This window comes from Schistocerca americana, chromosome 2 (genome assembly GCF_021461395.2).
Source record: "Schistocerca americana isolate TAMUIC-IGC-003095 chromosome 2, iqSchAmer2.1, whole genome shotgun sequence".
Lineage (NCBI taxonomy): Eukaryota > Metazoa > Arthropoda > Insecta > Orthoptera > Acrididae > Schistocerca > Schistocerca americana.
The window spans coordinates 752,002,559-752,025,038 of NC_060120.1; the positions used below are offsets into that span (position 1 = coordinate 752,002,559).

The 22,480-nt window shown below is 38.8% G+C and overlaps 1 protein-coding gene across 4 annotated transcripts in view; it reads left to right on the forward strand.

The window, feature by feature from the left end:
- Nucleotides 1-22,480, forward strand: part of LOC124591894 (sorting nexin-6) — an 82,964-nt gene that overhangs the window by 27,619 nt on the left and 32,865 nt on the right. For 3 of the 4 annotated variants that reach the window (XM_047131782.1, XM_047131779.1, XM_047131781.1), the window contains 3 exons: nucleotides 13,194-13,309; nucleotides 17,174-17,356; nucleotides 18,486-18,503. In XM_047131782.1, coding sequence (XP_046987738.1) covers nucleotides 13,194-13,309; nucleotides 17,174-17,356; nucleotides 18,486-18,503 — 317 coding nt within the window. The remainder of the gene's footprint in view (nucleotides 1-13,193; nucleotides 13,310-17,173; nucleotides 17,357-18,485; nucleotides 18,504-22,480) is intronic. The other variant, XM_047131780.1, reaches the window with a different exon arrangement.

Genomic DNA, 22,480 nt, shown 5'->3' on the forward strand with positions numbered 1-22,480 from the left:
CCATAGTCAGGTAACATGGAGAAAGCAAACTGAATATTTTAAATGAGATATGGAATTGATCAAGAAACATAGAAGAAATAGGGAAGATTTTAACAACTGCAATTTAACGTTTGTCTGAGCAAAATTGAATAAGTGACCTGAATGAAAGTACACTTGCTGATTGTCCAAAAATCCCCTGTAGGGAGGTATGTGGATAAGTGTGAATGCAAGCAGAGCCAGAGTGAATACTAAAAGTACATGCCCTGGGCCTGACCTGCAGATGTTCTCCTGGATTATATCTAAACTGAACACACTTCTTGATATCGCTGCCTTGCCTTTATACTGTGGGGTAGGCCACATTCTCTTCCACAGTGGTGCTTCCAGCAACTGCCCTGTGAGACCTTGTGTGTGACCATATATGGTCACTGCCAACACACTGCCACTCCTCATGTGTTCTCCACATGAGTGCATGTGACTCCTTGTGGGTCCATGCAACATTTCCTGCTAACACCCAAACCAATACCCTTCTTGTGAAGTCTAGTTTGTACTTCACAGAAAACTTGTTTGTTCTGTTGCCTTTCAGGCATTGCATTTTTAAAGATGTGACAGTAGTATATAACACATGAACATTTATTCCTTATAACCATCACAAAAATAATGGTTGTTGGTAGTGTTCCAGGCATATCTCCTGTGTAATAATATTAAACTGCAGATTGAATCAGACGGAATGCGTTTCAGCTGCATGGGTCTATTTAACAGTGATTCCCAATGTGAGGGTGTTCAGTCCTGGAAGAAAGTGAATCTTCTTGCGGTAATAAAAATTATTTAGGTTCAGTGGTCACTCTACATTATTAGAAAAAAGCTACTACCACTATTTTAGTTGATCAATACTTAATCATCAGCCGTTTGACATAAATTGGTGGGTAAAGACCTCATCTAAACTTTTCAGTGAATTGCTGTTTTCAGTGATGAACATCCATGCTACTTTTGCATGTTTTGTGACATGATTTATCCACTTAACATTAGGTTGGTGACTCTCTCATATTTTGGAATCCAGCAAAGAACTTAATGTGACCATATGTCATCGATCTCCATGGCTACATGTATCGCCCTCTTACATTTTATTTTTGTTAGTCATAATTATGCTTTTCAATCTAGTCTGTTCCCTGTCTGCTTTCTGTCCTAGTGATTCTCAATGTGCATCTTTCTATTAGTCGTTGATCAAACCTAAATTTTATAATGGGTATCACATTTAAAGTCAATGTCTCACTGGTCTGTTAAAACTGGTAACACACGCTGACATTAGTTTCAATTTGACATACAGAAAGCTTCATTTGAAACCTCTGTTTAGTTCATTAAGAGCACATTGTTATTTTTACCCCTTTGTTTTGCTGTCCATTGAGTGCTGGTCATCACTTGTCATCCGTTATAAAGTTCTGACATCAATTATCATGATTTGGGTGGCCAACAAGCAAGTCTTGGGTTTTAAGAAAAATGCATACCTTAACAATTCTGAGCACTTGTTCATCTTTGCCCTTGTGGAACACATCTCTTCTATCGAACAAATAGTCATAGCTCTTACGGTCTGCATTTTGGAGCCCATGTTTACTGGACTTTTTTACTTAGAATGACCATTCCTGTTATTCTTGAACATTGCCCTTCCCTCCCGAGACACCCTGTATACTCTGATCACAATTTAATAATGATGGAGAGTAGGCTGAAAAGAATAGCTGGGAAGGATCAATGTGGATAGAAGTGGGATACTGAAGTATTGAGAAATGACGTTTGTTTGAAATCCTCTGACTCGTATACAAAAGTACCTGGCTATAACAACATTAAAATGTCATAAATGAGTATCATTGCAATAGAGATTCCTATTTTCAGTCTTTTGTGATGGCAAATGGAAAAAAACAAATACATTTAGCCTTGTTTTATATTATATATAAAAAAAATAGTCACTTTGCAGCTTACATGAATACAGTATAACAGCAGTATGTTGAGTACTCACTTAGCAGTATGTTGAGTACTCACTTAGCAGTATGTTGAGTACTCACTTAGCAGTATGTTGAGTACTCACTTAGCAGTGGGGTAATCTGTCATTTTACTTGGCTATCTATTTTGCCAATACAAACTTTCTAAATTATGTTTTGTGTTCATTATTTCATTTGCAGTTTCACTGCTCCCTTCCCTAGCTTCGTAGAACATGTTCACAATTCTAATGGCTTCTGAAGCATCACTCAAAGTAGGGATAGGCACTTTTTCTTTCTTTTTTCTTTCCTCCTCCTCCTCCTCCTCCTCCTCCTCCTCCTCCTCTTCATCTTCATCTTCCTCGCTCACATCATGGTCACTGTGGGCCTGATTCTTCACTTCATTTGCTATTTCATCTTCAGTTTACACTTTGGTTGTAATGAGGTCATCTGTTGTTGCATACATTTCATAGTCACACTGATCGATAATCACAGTTAATTTCTGGCAGTGATGCAGATAGCAGCAGATAATCAGTCTCATTGAACATGTCTTAAGTTTCAGCAGCATTTATTCCTTAAGTTGTGATTTGTGCATAACAAAAACAATTCTTGACACTTTGAGAATAATTCTGCTTTTTCTCACTGCGTTGTATTATTTTCAATAGTATGAGCTTACAGTAGTGGCATTTCAGGCTCCTAATTATTCCTTATTCCATGGGCTACAATAAACTTGTTGTATTTACAGGAAGAAAACAAGCTTAATATTCTTCATACAAGAGAATGTAGGATGTGATAGACAGATCTCAGCATGAACCAGTGTCTTCTGACTCCAAAGCTCAGCTCCTGATACCATTGTCTTATATCAGTTTCAAAGAGTTTGAACATCATCCAGGACATTTTATTAGCATTGTAGTGCACTGGAAGATTTTTACATGCTTAAAACACCTAGAATTTTTTAATTTTCCAATAATGAGCAATTTTTTCTTCTCAGTTCCGTCTGTGTTAGGACAAACCAGAACTGTTGTTCGTTCTGTATATAACTTCCCTCCATGTCTCACCCTTGAATTTCTGAGCTCTGTTAGGTGTCAATTTAAAGAAAATGCCAGTCTCATTGGAATTAAAGATGTCAAAATTGTGTATCCTTCACGAATTGTAGGCCACTTAGTAATGAGTCATTGTTGGATTGTTTCAGTATTCAGTGTTAGCTTCACTGAAAACTTTGCCACAAGTAATGCAATGATGTTGCTTGAATCTGTCAGTCCAGCTAGTGTTGCATACAAATTGCTCATTTTTTATTTTCTTGGCAAATTCTTCTGCTTTCACCATAAGGAGAGGTCTGCTAATAAGTGCATTAATGCTTCTGTTGCTTCAGCCACTTACGTCATACGTGTCACTCCATGCAGCTTTTTGTAACTGCTTAATTTTAGATTCAGTTTTTTCAAATGAAGTAAGTTTTAACCTTGTTCTCCAAATTGTTTGGACTGTGGCATTTACAAGGCCAAATCCATGAGACACGTCAACCTTTTTAGCTCCATTTTCGATTCCATGAATCACTTCCAATTTTTCTTCCACCATTAAAACTTTTTTTTCACTGTCCTTGTGGTTCTAGAGCATGTGCACTTCATAACAGATTGTTATGGAAACAGACATCATGTGTACTGTTTGACGAGTTCTGTGATTTCTACCACTACTGTAGTATGAATGTGATATGGCAACAGTGAGAGGAGAATTCCATGCTACACCTGCTGTTGACAGAAGGGCATAGAGAAGAAAATGCCAAGGTACCATAGTATAACAGATTTCTTTCTACAGCACACTGATTCTTGGAAAATCTTGTGCCAACCAAGGCTGAAAATGTTACATCCATTTGTCATATTAAGGGAGAATGAGAAGTGTGTTTCTTCCGAGTAACATGGCCATACTACAGAAATCTTGACATCAAAGCTGACCTGTCATATTAATTGATGTCATTATAAGAAAATTAAACTATATATTGTGATAGTTAATACCACAGAAAGCAGTTCAGTTGATGACGAATACACACCTGTGAAAAGGCAAGCACAGAAGTCGGACAGACAAATATAGGCGCAAGCAAGGTAAAAGCAAAGAAACCTTTGGTAATGGAAAAAATGATTCAGTTGATAGATGAACAAAGGATACGAAAATTTTCAGGAAAGGACAGGAATACATCTGTTTAAGTTCCTTAGGAATGAAAGAAATAGTAAGTGGTGGCAAATGAAAGCAAAATGGCTGCAAATGAGATGTGGAGAAAATGGAAAAGAAATAATCAGTAGGACGAATTAAGCGTATTGAAAAGTTGAAAACAACTTTCATTGAAATTAAAAGCTAAGGTGTCAACATTAAGAATGCAAGAGGAATTCCACAGTTACGTGTGGAGGATGTAGCAGATGAGGAAAGAGTACATTGAAGCCTCTACAAGGGGAGCAATGGTCTGCTGTAATAGAAGAAATGGGAGATAACATGGAAGACATAGGTGTTATCCAGTATTAGTCGGTGAACAGGGCTTGAGATGACTTGTCATCAAATAAGGTATAAGGAATAGATAGATAATATTCCTTTAGAAGTTCTTAAATCATTGGGGGAAATGACAAAGGAAATAATATTAAAGTTGATATGTAGGCTCTGAGTTCGGAGGTGTACTATCAGACTCTAGGAAAAAAATCATCCAAACAATACTGAAGACAGCAAGAGCAGATAGTGCGAACACTACCATAAATCCAGCTCAACAATTTGTGCATCGAAATTGCTAGGTAGAGTAATTGAAGAATTGAAAAGACAATAGAGAATCTGTTAGGTGGGTATCAGTTTGGCACTCAAAGGCACCAGAGAGGCAGTTCTCGTGTGCTTGATAAAGGAAGAAAGTCTTGGAAAAACGGACACATCTGTAGGATTTGTCAACTTAGAGAAAGTGTTTGACAACATAAAATTGTGCAAGATATTCCAAGTTCTCTGGAAAATAGTTGTAACCTGCAGGGAAAGGTCGATACTCCAGTGTATGTACAAGAGAGTGAGCAATGAGAGTGGAGACAAGGAACTAAGTGCTCAGCTTAAAAAAGTGTGTAGGACAGAAATGCAGTCTTTTGACCCTACTGTTCAATGTATGCACCCAAGAAGCAATGACTGAAATAAATGAAAGGTTCAAGAGTGGGATTAAAATTCAGGATGAAGGAATATTTATATTTACTGGGGGGGGGGGGATTGCAGAATCTGTTGAATGTATTGAACTGTCTAATGAGCACATACTAGGGATTGAAAATAAACTGAAGACAGACAAAGCTAATAAGGAGTAGCAGAGACGAGACTAGTGACAAGTTAGCATAAAAACTGACAACCACGTAGTTGATGAAATGAAGGAAATTTGCTACCTCGGAAACAAAATAACAAGAGATGGAGTAAGGAGGACACTGAAAGCTATCTAGTGTAGGCAAAAAAAGGAATTGTTGACAACAGAAATCTGCTAACATCAAACGCTAGCTGTCTTTGAGGAAGAAATTTCCAAAATGTGTGTTTAAAGCACATAATTATACGGAAGTTAATTGACTGTGGGAAAATTGGAAAAGAAGAAAATTGGAGCATTTGAGATTCAATGCTGCTGTAGGATGTGGAAAATTGGATGAACTGATCAGAAATGAAGAGTTTCTGTACACAACTGGCAAGGAAAGGAACATAAGGAGAACACTGAAAAAAGGGATTCATGTCTAAGTACATCAGGGAATAGCCTCTGTTCTACTGCAGGGTGCTATAGAGGGTAAAAATTGTAGGGGAAAACTGGGATAGGAATATAACAAATAATTGCAAGTGCTACTCAGATATAGTTTTGTACAGAAGAGGGAGTTGTCGTAGGCTTCATCAAGCCAGTCGAAAGATTATCCACTCAAACAAAATAAATTTCCCATTTGAGGGTAGTGGTCCCAGGAAGGCTGGGGACCATCTGCTTAAAAGATCTTGTGGTCCTTGTATATTAGTATATCATCTGCATTCTATATTGGTGCAGCTTTACCCAACTAATGTAAAATAGAGTATTGAGAGAAATAGGATGAATATAATTCACTTTCGCTATTCATTCAATTGTCTCAATTTGAAATAGTAGTATTGATTTTACAACAACTAACCTGCATAACTGGTTACTCCTGTATAGAAATTGCCAAATAGTTGTCTTACCCTCGATGAGCTGAAAAACTCTAAAAACTGAGTAACCTAGTTCATTGTAAGAAATTTGTTCCAGTTAATAACAAAGAAACTGAAACTGGACTGAAGGATATGGCTTCACTCATTCTGAAATGGCCACCATCCATTGACATTAGAAGAAGGAAGTGCAGCTGTAACCCAGAGTATATAGTACATACATATTGCACTAGCTGTCAAATTTATTGGAAATTCCAAGTAGGACCACATCTCAGAACCATCACATCTCTTGAGAGAACTATAGTTAAAGTGGACCTGTTGTTGTTGTTGTTGTTGTTGTTGTTGTTGTTGTTGTGGTCTTCAGTCGTGAGACTGGTTTGATGCAGCTCTCCTTGCTACCCTATCCTGTGCAAGTTTCTTCATCTCCCAGTACCTACTGCAACCTACATCCTTCTGGATCTGCTTAGTGTATTCATCTCTTGGTCTCCCTCTAAGATTTTTACCCTCCACGCTGCCCTCCAATGCTAAATTGGTGATCCCTTGATGCCTCAGAAAATGTCCTACCAACCGGTCCCTTCTTCTCTTCAAGTTGTGCCACAAACTCCTCTTCTCCCCAATTCTATTGAAAAATACCTCCTCATTAGTTATGTGATCTACCCATCTAATCTTCAGCATTCGTCTGGAGCACCACATTTCGAAAGCTTCTCTTCTCTTCCTGTCCAAACTATTTGTTGTCCATGTTTCACTTCCATACATGGCTACACTCCATACAAATACTTTCAGAAACGACTTCCTGACACTTACATCTATACTCGATGTAAACAAATTTCTTTTCTTCAGAAATGCTTTCCTTGCCATTGCCAGTCCACATTTTATATCCTCTCTACTTCGACCATCATCAGTTATTTTGCTCCCCAAATAGCAAAACTCCTTTACTACTTCAAGCATCTCATTTCCTAATCTAATTCCCTCAGCATCACCCTACTTAATTAGACTACATTCCATTATCCTCGTTTTGCTTTTGTTGTTGATCATCTTATATCCTCCTTTCAAGACACTGTCCATTCCGTTCAACTGCTCTTCCAAGTCCTTCGCTGTTTCTGACAGAATTACAATGTCATTGGCGAACCTCAAAGTTTTTATTTCTTCTCCATGGATTTTAATACCTACTCCGAATTTTTTTTTGTTTCCTTTACTGCTTGCTCAATATACAGATCGAATAACATTGGGGAGAGGCTACAACCCTGTCTCACTCCCGTCCCAACCACTGCTTTCCTTTCATGCCCCTAGACTCTTATAACTACCATCTGGTTTCTGTACAAATTGTAAATAGCCTTTCGCTCCCTGTATTTTACCCCTGCCACCTTTAGAATTTGAAAGAGAGTATTCCAGTCAACATTGTCAAAAGCTTTCACTAAGTCTACAAATGCTAGAAATGTAGGTTTGCCTTTCCTTAATCTTTCTTCTAAGGTAAGTCATATGGTCAGTATTGCCTCACGTGTTCCAGTATTTCTACGGAATCCAAACTGATCTGCCCCGAGGTCCGCTTCTACCAGTTTTTCCATTCGTCTGTAAAGAATTCGCGTTAGTATTTTGCAGCTGTGACTTATTAAACTGATAGTTCGGTAATTTTCACATCTGTCAACATCTGCTTTCTTTGGGATTGGAATTATTATATTCTTCCTGAAGTCTGAGGGTACTTCGCCTGTCTCATACATCTTGCTCACCAGATGGTGGAGTTTTGTCAGGACTGGCTCTCCCAAGGCCATCAGTAGTTCTAATGGAATGTTGTCTACTCCCGGGGCCTTCTTCAGCTCAGGTCTTTCAGTGCTCTGTCACTCTCTTCACGCAGTATCGTATCTCTCATTTCATCTTCATGTACATTCTCTTCCATTTCTATAATATTATCCTCAAGTACATCGCCCTTGTATAGACCCTCTATATTACTCCTTCCACCTTTCTGCTTTCCCTTCTTTGGTTAGGACTGGGTTTCCATCTGAGCTCTTAATATTCATACAACTGGTTCTCTTTTCTCCAAAGGTCTCTTTAATTTTCCTGTAGGCAGTATCTATCTTACCCCTAGTGAGATAAGCCTCTACATCCTTACATTTGTCCTCTAGTCATCCCTGCTTAGCCATTTTGCACTTCCTGTCGATATCATTTTTGAGACGTTTGTATCCCTTTTTGCCTGCTTCATTTACTGTGTTTTTATATTTTCTCCTTTCATCAATTAAATTCAATATTTCTTCTGTTACCCAAGGATTTCTACTAGCCCTCATCTTTTTACCTTCTTGATCCTCTGCTGCTTCACTACTTCATCCCTCAGAGCTACCCATTCTTCTTCGACTGTACTTCTTTCCCCCACTGCTGTCAATTGTTCCCTTATGCTGTCCCTGAAACTCTGCACAACCTCTGGTTTAGTCAGTTTATCCAGGTCCTATCTCCTTAAATTCCCACCTTTTTGCAGTTTCTTCAATTTTAATCTGCAGTTCATAACCAATAGATTGTGGTCAGAATCCACATCTGCCCCTGGAAATGTCTTACAATTTAAAACCTGGTTCCTAAATCTCTGTCTTACCATTATATAATGTATCTGATACCTTTTAGTATCTCCGGGATTCTTCCATGTATACAACCTTCTTTTATGATTCTTGAACCAAGTGGTAGCTATGATTAAGTTACGCTCTGTGCAAAATTCTACCAGGCAGCTTCCTCTTTCATTTCTTAGCCCCAATCCATATTGACCTACTATGTTTCCTTCTCTCCCTTTTACTACTGTCGAATTCCAGTCACCCATGACTATTAAATTTTCGTCTCCCTTCACTACCTGAATAATTTCTTTTATCCCATCATACATTTCTTCAATTTCTTCGTCATCTGCAGAGCTAGTTGGCATATAAACTTGTACTACTGTAGTAGGCGTGGGCTTCGTATCTATCTTGGCCACAATAATGCGTTCACTATGCTGTTTGTAGTAGCTTACCCTCACTCCTATTTTTTTTATTCATTATTAAACCTACTCCTGCATTACCCCTGTTTGATTTGGTATATAACCCTGTATTCCCCTGACCAAAAGTCTTGTTCCTCCTGCCACTGAACTTCACTAATTCCTGCTATATCTAACTTTAACATCTCCATTTCCCTTTTTAAATTTCCTAACCTACCTGCTCGATTAAGGGATTTGACATTCCACGCTTCGATCCGTAGAACGCCAATTTTCTTTCTCCTGATAACGTGCTCTTGTGTAGTCCCCACCCGGAGATCGGAATGGGGACTATTTTACCTCCGGAATATTTTACCCAAGAGGACGCCATCATCGTTTAACCATACAGTAAAGCTGCATGCCCTCGGGAAAAATTACGGCTGTAGTTTCCCCTTGCTTTCAGCTGTTCGCAGTACAAGCGCAGCAAGGCCGTTCTGGTTATTGTTAAAAGGCCAGGTCAGTCAATCATCCAGACTGTTGCCCCTGCAACTACTGAAAAGGCTGCTGCCACTCTTCAGGAACCACACGTTTGTCTGGCCTCTCAACAGATACCCCTCCGTTGTGGTTGCACCTACGGTACGACCATCTGTATCACTGAGGCACGCAAGCCTCCCCACCAGCGGCAGGGTCCATGGTTCATGGGGGGAAGTGGACCTAGTACATCTGAAAGCTCACTTCAACTTCCTTCAACTACAAGGTTACAAACTTAGATCATTTCTAACTTGTCTTGGGCAGGAAAATTGACAGTCCACATGCTGAAGTGAATTCATACGAAATGTTTATAAAACTGATTGAGTTAATATCTTTGAAAATGGTGCACAAGTTTTTCAAAGACACCAGCAGATGTTTGAAAATGGAGTATTTAAGGAACATAAAAGTAAAGCAAGTAAAGAATTCCTTAATACTTCAGCTACTTAGAGAAGACAGGTGGAGAAATTTGCTCTAAATGAAATGAGTTTATATGTGGAAGGTGCTAAAGAACATCAATTATGATTACACTACTATTCAGTCCAATGCCAACAAAATTGCTCACCAACTGCCACTTGACAGGAAGTAACTCCACTGTATCTTGAGAATGAGGATCAATTGCACGGTGCTCAGTTTTTGTTGGTTTAACTCCAGAAAACCATTCACATGATGAAAAACTAGTAGGATACATACAAGCATTTAATGAGGTAAAGGCAAGGTAAGCGGTAGACTTTTTCTTTGTTGAAAGAACCATCCCAACATTCTGACACTTTCTTGAATGACAAGACACAGTGTGGTGTTGGGTTGCACGACTTGCGCGAGTTCTTCTCTGAAGACTGTATCAGGTTGGAGGGGAATAATGTTAACCAGCTCTATGTTCTTTAAATAAACCACATACTCTTAGAAGCTTATCAGTTCAACAAAGATACATTTTCAACTCTCATCCCAAAGTAACAATAATTCTGTACAAACTCCAGCAAGCCAACTGGTTCCAAGATAAATGTCAGAATCGACTAAACACTCGTACAATTACATACGTTCTGCGTCATGCAGAGCCAAGACATAAAGTTAGTGTCTCTATACAATACAAACTTCATCTGTCTTTGTAACAATCCTCATGACACCACAAACCTCGGAACACTATACAAACACTCTTTGACTTTTTGATATAATTTCAAAGTCACTGTTAGTAACCACTTCTCAGGGCTGCTTGTCTGATGCAGCTCCTCGCTTCTTGTAACAGCTGTCCCTCCTGCACACAGATGCGTGTGGCACAGTAAAAAGGCTCTCTCACCCTTGTAATTAAAATATTGGGCGTTCGAGACGGTGTAGAGCCAAGTGTTTCTAGAATTTATCCCGAAATTCTCGAAGCACTACATATCCTTCCTCTTAGCTCAAACGCGCAATTTTTTACACACATTCATCATATACATTAATACTACATAAGATGATAATTCTTCATCTTTTAACAGTGCTGTGCATATTTTACCACAATTACAAACTGTGAACCTTTCAATCCATGTAGCAAGCTACCTCTGTTTTCTACTCCTCTTCCAATTCCTGAGGGTTCGATTTTTCTTCTCATCAGTGAATTCTGATATTTTGTCAGTGACTGTTGTTAATGGTGTGCTCCTTGTTGTTAGCTGAGATGTTTCCATTTTATGCACAATATTTTGACAACTGACCCAGTTACCTTTATTGCTGGAAGTTGTGCTATTAGATGTACTTGCTGATGGATTTCATCCGTACTGATGTTAGTCCAGTCTGTAAGTACACATAACAACCCAACTCACAGCACCTGAAGATACGTGGGTTGGTTGTTGAAATATTGTGCATAAAATGGAAACAGCAACTTGGCTGAATATTTGGAAGCCCAACATTAATCAACCTGAGAAAACCTGGAGAGATAAGTGACAATGTTGCTGTCATCAGCAATGATAATTTTTCTCCATGTCGTAAAGTGTCTGGGGTGTATGATTTAAGGATTGGTTATATTGTTCAATTTGTACCAGAGACAGTGAAATGGATCTTAAAATTTATGAGCATCTGCATCACCTACTTCCAAAGTCTTAAGTTAAGGAGGAAAACTACTCTTGGCCCTTCTGAAATGTAACACAGCCCATTAAAGTCAAAAACTCTGGAAGGAATTGTACTTGACATGGCTACAATGACCAATTAATATGGGAGTCAAACAATTCTCCTTAGCTGATGACGCTGTGAAGGCATCACATGGCTACATACCTGATTATGTGAAAGACATGTTGGTTGTAGCAACTCATCCATCTGAAGAACAACGTTACAAAAGCTTAAAGAAAACTGCAGATAAAGTGGAGGAAACAATACTATACTCCAAAGTATACTGGTGTAAAACTAGATAAAAATTTCTTTGAAACCAAGACTTTAAACAAGAAGTGAGTACAAGAAAGTTCTCAAGTATTCCAAATAAGGCAATCCCTGTTGCTGCACCAAGCCAGAGGAGAATGGAGCAAGCTGACAGGAAGTAAATTGGGAATGCAGCTTCACTTCTTTCAGACATCAGCCGCTGCACTCAGCTTATCAACTGCAGAATACAAAACACCTATGTGAAGAAATTCCACCTGTGCCAAACAAGTGGATGTTGCTGAATGTGAGACAGTACTTTCTGTGTGGAATTCTTTAGAGACCACTGCCTACAGAAATAAGTTTACTCCCATTAGAGGAATTACTTCACTTCATATAAGGTGGTTTTCCATAGCAGAAGTTTAACAGGAAAAGCAAACCACTTGCTTAGGTTGTCTGCTGCATGGTTATCAGATGCCATCATCCAAACTTGGATCCATAACTAATGGGCCACTCTGTGTTACTGCAGAAACTTGGTGAACAGATTGTCGGCAAGAACATATACCAAACTCATTACTGGAATGTAATAAGGCCCCTGATTTTCACTTTCGAATCTATCTGAAACACCATTAATCAACTTAGGATAGCAGTTTAAAGATTTTTTTTTTTTTTTAATAGGAGTACCTGGATGGAGACCACTGAGCACTGCCAAAAGCTGTAGGCCGCCTTCTAGTCTATGAGAAATTAAATAAAATCTGGGTAAACTGGGATCCTTTAATATGCAGTGAAAAAAATCTTTGTGTCAACATGCTCTGCCAAAATCATATATTTATTATCATTATTCTTTCTTTCTTTTCTCAGACGTTATGTCTGGTCAAAAATGGAAAGTGACGCGGGCCTTGATCAAGAGTGACTTCCTTTTAACTGTACGGTATATGTTATATTGCATTTAGGAAGTTTCGGGTAATTGAACATGTATCAATAATTACGGGTTTCTGTAATTGTATACATAAGATTGGATGTAGCTCTAGTGCATTGATGTACTGGTGGATATTGTGTGGTATGACTCCTGTAAGTATAATTGGTACAATGTCAACTTTATCCTGATGCCACATGTCCTTGACTTATTATTATTATTATTATTATTATTATTATTATTATTACCATTATTACCATAATTTATTTCTGGATGTATATGTGAACGCAGAAAATAATTTGGTGGTAGTTTGCTTGTAGCTATCTCGGTTAACATTTCTTAAGTGCCAAGTTTCGGCTGCTATAAAAAAATATTTTGCATAATGTACTCCAGTGCTGATTTTCTAAAATTTCAGATGTTGCTGATAGTTACATAAAAATATCAACTGGATTTGTGCAGCTTTCAACAATTGATAATACTGATTTGGAAAAGTTTTTGACAAAAGTGGCAGAGACTTTTGAGAAAGCAAGGGTGAGTAATAGTTGAAGTAGTAACAAAAGATTTTATCATTAAAAGATTCATACTGGATTTGAATTTTACTATGAGTCATTTCTTTTACCTCATACAGATCTCTTGTAGCTGCTGTTACTCTAAAGGTCGCTTGCAATTTGAAAAAGTGTCTTTATGGTTAAGGCATTCGAAATTTTTCTGGGTTAGAAAATTTTAGTAAAGTAATGAACATGTTTCCAACTAAGTGATACGTCTTATATTTTATTTGAAGCTGGAGTTGCATGATATAATACGCATGTATGTGACAGAATAATATGCCCACAGATGTGAAGTTCTGACAAAGATTTAAAGGCTTCAGTTCTGCTGTGGCATGTATTGGACAGAGATGCCACTACTTAGGCACATTAAAGCTCCCAATATGTTGACATATTTTTATTGTTTGACAATGTACATAATTGTTCTCTGTTTAAGATTACAGTAAAATGTTAAAATACCAAAGAGTTAATTTTCTGCACTTGTGAGAAGTATTGTGAGAACAATGGAGATAGTAAGTTTCCAATTGCGGTTTAGGAGTGATGGGCCACTTTTTGATAACAAATAGTGCCACTTTAGACATCAATAATATTTGTCTTTTTATTGATCAATGTTTTAATGATGACAGTATGTACACCATTTTAGTGCCATCTGGATTCTCCTCCGACACCAGCTTCTCAGAACTCTGTAGGTGGGAACTGTTGTTAGATGTCCTTGGTTCTCACCACCCACCTGGCCTTAGTTCATGTGAAGTCCTTGATCTCAATCGTTCCATTCAGTAACTATTCCTTTCTTCACTCCCTTTTAGTTTCCTAAATCTTTCATTTTCTGAGCAGTCTGTTTCCCCCTCCTCACATTTGTCACGTATAATGCACTTGCCTTTATGCTCTTAACCCTTGCATGATGTTTTGTCAGTAAGCTGTTGTCCTTACTACCCTATCTTCCACATTTAAATTCTCAGTGTTTCAAATCTCATCCAATGCAGTCTCCAACAATTAGTGTTTCCTTCTTGTCCCATCAAGCAAGACTCCCCCAATTCGGGGTTCGGGGGCAAACTTTCTGCAACTCTCCCCATTTCCTGGACGTCACCAGTCCTTCATCACCCTTACTTCCCTTTCAGTGCTCCTGCCAGCAGGAGCCACTGGCTGAGAGCCAAGAATGTAATTTCAGTACTGTAGGTAGAGGGAGAGGAGGGGAGGGGAAGTGGTGTAACCTATAAACAGGGAAGACTCCAAAGGATTAATTGCTAAGCTTTTTGTAAGAGGAAAAATGTACAGGGTGCTTCAAAACAGCTTTTTGTAATTCTCAAGAATGTCTTCCTCATGAGAGAGGATAGAGCTTTAGGTAAATTTTATCTTACACTTAGGACTGAAATAATTTATTTTCAAAAGAACCATCCAATATTACAGTATTAAAATTATCTTTCACTACACCTTGTTGGACTCGTGGAACAAATTTCCACTGACTTGAAGACAAACAAAAACTGTGGGGATGATGAGACTGTTTCAAACTTGAAACCTGAGCTATATTTTGTTATAAATAGGGATCAAACAGGATGTTATCATGTCTCTTGTAAGGTAACTTTGTTCTGAGGTGATAGTTACAGAATCAGCTGTCAGCCAATTGAATCACCTGATGCACTGGCCAATACAGAAACACTCTGGAGAAAAAAGTTATCGGCAATTACAGAACCCATCACACAACAAAGGGAAATCACAAGTAGAAGCAGAGGAATTAAATTACATGCCTTGATCAGTAATCATTATAGGCTCACGTTTCTGAGAAAATGCTTAAATATCAGTGGTTTACACTGATATTATTTGCCAGATTGTGAGGTATTTAGCAATGTTAGTGGTGTCGCTTTTCCTAATTATAGCCACACCAAAAAAATGTGACACATACACATATGTGCCGTAATGTGTCACTTACGGTGTTCCGAATTTTTATGCTTAGATTTTTTTATACATAGGTTGGAACTTAAATGGTGGCAACACTGCTGTGGAGACACTGTGCAATGAAATCTACTATTGTCACTGATAACACACATTGTTGACATACCTACCTTACCTCAGAGCAAATGGACTCGCCCATCTCACGTCACCGGCGTGTGCACAATTGAGGGAAACGGTCACTTGTGAGCGAGCAGTCTAACGTAACAGTGTCACTATGTTTTCCAAACAGGAGCAATGGAGTTGGATCAAATTGTCATCGAGGTCTTAGAGGCGTGCGGGGAATTGGCATTGCCGTACAGAACAGTGGCACGTTGGGTAAAAGGCTTCAGAGAAGGTCGGCAAACTGTGGCAGACATGCATCGGGCAGGTCGTTCTAGCATCTCTGAAGTAGTGCATCCCGTTGCCACGTTAGTGGACAGCGATCGACGCCGTACAATTAGTGAGCTCGCCCGCATAACCAGATTAGCGCATACGACTGTGCTTCGCATCCTGAAGGAACGCCTGGACATACGAAAAATTGCATCATGATAGTTTCCACATGATTTGACGGAATGCAGAAATTGATGCATTAAGATGCTGCTCAGACACACTTGGAGCCTTATGAGCACAAAGGAGAGGCTTTCTTACATCATATCACAACACTGGATGAGACATAGGCCACATTGTATGAGCCAAAACTGAAACGCCAATCCAACGAATGGTGTCGTTATGGGTTGCCACGAAAGTGGAAAGTGCGTCAGAGCCCCAGTATGGTGAAAGTTATGGTGATTCTTGTGTAAGACTGTGATGGTGTTACCCTAACACATTACATTCCTTCATGGCAGACTGTCAGTGCACAGCATCACTGTTCATTTTTGGAGCATCACCTGCGACCAGATTTGCAAAAGAAGCAGCGACACTTTCTGCGCAACCCTCCCATCACTTTGCACCGCAATGTGCGGGCACATACAGCACAAGCTGTGGCTGCTCTGTTTGGTCAATGGGACTGGGAAGTACTGTACCATCCACTATACTCCCCGGACTTAAGTCCCTGTGACTTTGATTTGATTCCAAAGATGAAGGAACCACTTCGTTGCATTCGCTTCAAACTGTTCCAGAGATTCACAGGCAGTAAACTGCTACTTTCCACCATCAACAGAACAGACGCTGCTAACGGTATACTAAGCCTTCCACATAACTGGCAATGGGTTCTACACAATGCTGGTGACTACTTTGAAGGATGTAACAGGTGCAGACGTGCAACTCTTCTGTATTGGTTGTGAATAAATAGTTACCACTATTTAAGTTCCAACCCTCATATATACATGGCACCCAGGAGAATGTAGTGATTCTGGTCATAAATCTTTCCTTGGGGAAACTGCCAAAAACATTAAGCTTTTGATTCTCGTGACAGATTATGGTATGTGGTGGTTCCACATATTCTTGCATTGTGGCACTTCACTTTCCTGTTTAAAGGGAGTATAGCTACGTTACTTAATGCCAGATTTGAAAGGAAATTGTCTTCCATCTCCACATCCAGAATAAATTAACAAAATTCACAAGGGACTTGCAGTAATTGGATCCTGTATGGTTTGAGATCTAACTGCCTCTGTAGAGCACTCTACACAAGAGACTTGGCTAACTCTCAGCTGGCCCAAGGACTACATTCAGAACTCTGTTGAATATGCTCTGTGTTAGAGTACATGAGCTGACATGTGGGTTTAACTGTATGTAAATCACCAGTGTCTTCAATCTGCTGTTGCCATTGATGATTAGTTCCAGCTGTTGGAGGTGCATATTTCATTTTATTTCAAGCGTCATGGATGTGAATAAAGTAAAGCAAGTCTCCCAAATATATCATGACAATTTGGTGTTGGTCAAATTCATAAACTTGAAACATAGTATGTTCATTGCTTTGCAGAAAATAGAAGGAAGAGTTGCTTCTGATGAGGATCTGAAACTATCTGATACCTTAAGGTATTATATGAGAGACACGTTTGCTGCCAAACAGCTTTTATATAGACGTTTACGTTGTTTAACGGATTATGAGAATGCCAACCGAAACCTGGAGAAAGCTCGGACAAAGAACAAGGATATTCATGCGGTGAGAATTTGTTTAAAATTTAATTGTTTCTCTCTCTCTCTCTCTCTCTCTCTCTCTCTCTCTCTCTCTCTCTCTGTGTGTGTGTGTGTGTGTGTGTGTGTGTGTGTGTGTGTGTGTGTGTGTGTAATATGCTGATAAAATGTTGAGCTGTGCTAAATTGAGAGAAATTTCATAGAATGCTTCCACCATTTGTATATCATATATGATGTGAAGAAAACATGAAGTGAATTTCTTACTGTTGGTTTTGAAATTCTGTGAACTAAATAAAATGTTAATATATGTTTTAATAAAAAACTGTCATATGAAGTAACTGTTTTTAATGTTGATATACTAGTCAGTGTAATCTTGTTGTAGTAAAAGTGGAACACTATTAGCTATGAATTGTGGAAAACTTACTAACATTTAATAATGTTAGTCAGTACTGGAGTAATTATCTGAAGTACTAAGTTTTTTAAATAACATGCATATGAGCACAGGTAGAGCGATTCCTTTACCGTGCATCATGCATTTGGTTGCATAAATACGTACAACCATTTCTTTTATTTAGTTTTTTTACAAGATGTTTGTATTTCAGACTAGGCAGAAATGTTGCCACTTCAGTGATTGCTAATTATAAAATTGTGAAGACTTGTTAGAATTCATGAGACAAAATTTGGAAGCTGATATAAACGGGGGTGAAATGCAATTTGTAAACTGTGTGTCTTTTTTTTCCCTTTTTGTAAGTGGGATTAAAATAGGTAGTTCATGTACGGGAAAGCTCCACAGTGTGATAACACCAATTACATGAAGGTACAAAGAATACAACAATGTTTGACATGATTGTGCCATTAAAGGTGGATGGAAAGAGAAGAATGAAAAGTCTGTTCAGTGCACACTTATGCTATTATCGTATCTTGAAATGTTATCTGGACAGCAGTAGACAGAGATAAAGATTTTGCTCATTAATGCATAGAATACTATTGTCCCAAAATGTACAAAAACACAATTCTTTGTCATACTTTCAAAACAGAAAATTCTAAAATACTGAGGAAATAGCCTGACATGCAAAGCATTGAGTGTTCTTTCTTTACTGCTGTAATTCTTTAACTTTATTATTAATACCTGGGTATTATTATTTTTGCTATCTCAGGCTCTGGAAGTAGCAGATGTAAGTACTTCTCCACTTAAACACAATTCATCAATATTCATGCATGTGTCTCCAGAAATTCAGTTCACTGTGTTTCCTTCCTACAAATGTCAGAATACTTAGCACTTAAGTCTTTATAAGGTGTTAAATTTAAGTAAAATGTTGCTGAAAAACTAATGTAAAAAGGCAGTGTCATTGGTATATTGGCAGTGTGTTGAACAAATTTTAGGCGATTATGAAGTAATTTGCAAGAGAGAACTACTTTAAAGATTAATGTAGTAGTAGTAGTAGTAGTAGTAGTAGTAGTAGTAGTAGTACATTGCTTATGCCAAAACTAAGAACAATAATCAGCACTAATAGGCTAATAGGTATTGCACTAAGTCTTGGATCAGAGTCTGTTGACTCTGAAAATAGTTTAACCTAAGCTGCTTCTTTAAAATCATTCATTCACATGGTTGTCACCTTCTACCCGATGAAATAAAAATTTCTAACTTTTGTAAATTACAGCAGTGTTTTAAGTAGTCATTCAACTATAGTGTTTGTCTTGAAAGTAATCCATCCTTGATGATGGCTCAAGAAAAAATTAATTATATCAAATCTTTAGGAATGCATAACATTAAAAAAATAAATTGGGTAGGTTCAACAACTGAAAATTCTTAAAAGTACCACCTTCCTACATGAATACATTTTTGCTAGTGTGATTTCTGTGTGTCATAAGCTTTCTGGAATTCTTCAGTTGGCCTGCTCTTTAGGGAAGCCACCACAGTAGCTTCAGAGTTGTTGACAAACTTTAGATGCTGTCCTTCAAGGTCCCCTTTTAGTTGAGGAAACAAGAATGTCCGCCAGAATCACGTCTCGACTTTAGGGCAACTGCAGCACTATTGTGAAACAGATTTGAGTCGGGAAGGCTGTGACATTCAAAGGCAGTGTGAGCCGCGGTGTTTCCACGGTGCAGTTTCCACCAAGTGCGGTATTCCTTTTGGAGGTAGATAACCCTGAGATTAAGTTTCTGGAGCACTTCCTTGTAAAATTGAGCATTGATGGTCTGGCCAGAGAGCACAGTCTCATGGTGCACTATCCACTTTGCATAAAGAAATACAAAGAGCATGGACTTCACCCGGGGCTTGATCATGCAAAACTACTTCCAGTGTGACAGCAACATAGTGTGCCATTCCACATTCTGCCTCTTAGACTTTGGATCATACTGCAAGACCCATGACTGATTTACAGTGATCACGTTATCCAGGAAATGTGATCATCCTCAGAGTAGCTTGAGTTTTCATACACTTCCATTTGGTGTTGCTTTTGCGTGTCGATCAAAGCTCTGGGCAAAAGTATTGCACAAATCTTCTGTGTGGTAATCTTGTGAAAAACTATTTTTAGCAAGTCCAGTAATTTGGACTTCAATCTCACTTATTTGAAGGTCTGAATTCAGTAACTGGCGCACAAGACTCAGATGGTCATCTATTCGTGGTGTTGATGGGCATCGTGCATGGGCGTTGTCAGTGACCTACTTGCAACCTTCTATAAACATCTTATGCCCCATGTTCATCTGTGATCTGGAAAGGCAATCAGCCTCAAAGGCTTCCTTACGCATTCCAAAAGTTTCCAGCAGAATCTCATTAAGCTTCATGCAATTTTTTTTTGCATAGTGTTGCTCTACCTCTGTCGTAAGTTTGATGTGACCACTGTGTTGAGAATCGTGGAAGAATCGATCCTAACGCTCCAAAAACAGAGCCACTTAGCAATCTACTCCTGGAATGCTAGTAGCCCCGTCCTCCACAACTGGTCTGACCCCTCTGTGACATGTAGTCGTCACAAAAAAAAATGATGCATTACTTTTCTGACACAACCAGTATGTATAAATTATAGTTTCAGGTAATAAGAGCTTACATTGTGGACACTACAGTGAAACCATGCTTTTCCACTTCACAAAAAAAAGGTATAAAATGTGGGAAAATCTAGGAAATAACATTTTTATGTGTAGGATTCCCCCCCTCCCCCCGTGCATTTTTGTACTTCATATATGATAAAACGGCTGAAAGCAAGGGGAAACTACAGCCGTAATTTTTCCCGAGGGCATGCAGCTTTACTATATGATTAAATGATGATGGCGTCCTCTTGGGCAAAATATTACGGAGGTAAAATAGTCCCCCATTCGGATCTCCGGGCGGGGACTACTCAAGAGGATGTCATTATCAGGAGAAAGAAAACTGACGTTCTACGGATCGGAGCGTGGAATGTCAGATCCCTTAATTGGGCAGGTAGGTTAGAAAATTTAAAAAGGGAAATGGATAGGTTGAAGTTAGATATAGTGGGATTTAGTGAAGTTCGGTGGCAGGAGGAACAAGACTTCTGGTCAGGTGACTACAGGGTTATAAACACAAAATCAAATAGGGGTAATGCAGGAGTAGGTTTAATAATGAATAGGAAAATAGGAATGCGGGTAAGCTACTACAAACAGCATAGTGAACGCATTATTGTGGCCAAGATAGATACGAAGCCCACACCTACTACAGAAGTACAAGTTTATATGCCAACTAGCTCTGCAGATGACGAAGAAATTGAAGAAATGTATGATGGGATAAAAGAAATTATTCAGGTAGTGAAGGGAGACGAAAATTTAATAGTCATGGGTGACTGGAATTCGACAGTAGTAAAAGGGAGAGAAGGAAACATAGTAGGTCAATATGGATTGGGGCTAAGAAATGAAAGAGGAAGCTGCCTGGTAGAATTTTGCACAGAGCGTAACTTAATCATAGCTACCACTTGGTTCAAGAATCATAAAAGAAGGTTGTATACATGGAAGAATCCCGGAGATACTAAAAGGTATCAGATACATTATATAATGGTAAGACAGAGATTTAGGAACCAGGTTTTAAATTGTAAGACATTTCCAGGGGCAGATGTGGATTCTGACCACAATCTATTGGTTATGAACTGCAGATTAAAATTGAAGAAACTGCAAAAAGGTGGGAATTTAAGGAGATAGGACCTGGATAAACTGACTAAACCAGAGGTTGTGCAGAGTTTCAGGGACAGCATAAGGGAACAATTGACAGCAGTGGGGGAAAGAAGTACAGTAGAAGAAGAATGGCCAGCTTTGAGGGATGAAGTAGCGAAGGCAGCAGAGGATCAAGTAGGTAAAAAGACGAGGGCTAGTAGAAATCCTTGGGTAACAGAAGAAATATTGAATTTAATTGATGAAAGGAGAAAATATAAAAACACAGTAAATGAAGCAGGCAAAAAGGAATACAAACGTCTCAAAAATGAGATCGACAGGAAGTGCAAAATGGCTAAGCAGGGATGGCTAGAGGACAAATGTAAGGATGTAGAGGCCTATCTCACTAGGGGTAAGATAGATACTGCCTACAGGAAAATTAAAGAGACCTTTGGAGTTAAGAGAACGACTTGTATGAATATCAAGAGCTCAGATGGAATCCCAGTTCTAAGCAAAGAAGGGAAAGCAGAAAGGTGGAAATAGTATATAGAGGGTCTATACAAGGGCGATGTACTTGAGGACAATATTATGGAAATGGAAGAGGATGTAGATGAAGATGAAATGGGAGATATGATACTGCGTGAAGAGTTTGGCAGAGCACTGAAAGACCTGAGCTGAAGAAGGCCCCGGGAGTAGACAACATTCCATTAGAACTACTGATGGCCTTGGGAGAGCCAGTCCTGACAAAACCCTACCATCTGGTGAGCAAGATGTATGAAACAGGCGAAATCCCCTCAGACTTCAAGAAGAACATAATAATTCCAATCCCAAAGAAGGCAGGTGTTGACAGATGTGAAAATTACCGAACTATCAGTTTAATAAGTCACAGCTGCAAAATACCAACACGAATTCTTTACAGACGAATGGAAAAACTAGTAGAAGCCAGTTTGGATTCCGTAGAAACACTGGAACACGTGTGGCAACACTGACCTTACGACTTATCTTAGAAGGAAGATTAAGGAAAGGCAAACCTACGTTTCTAGCATTTGTAGACTTA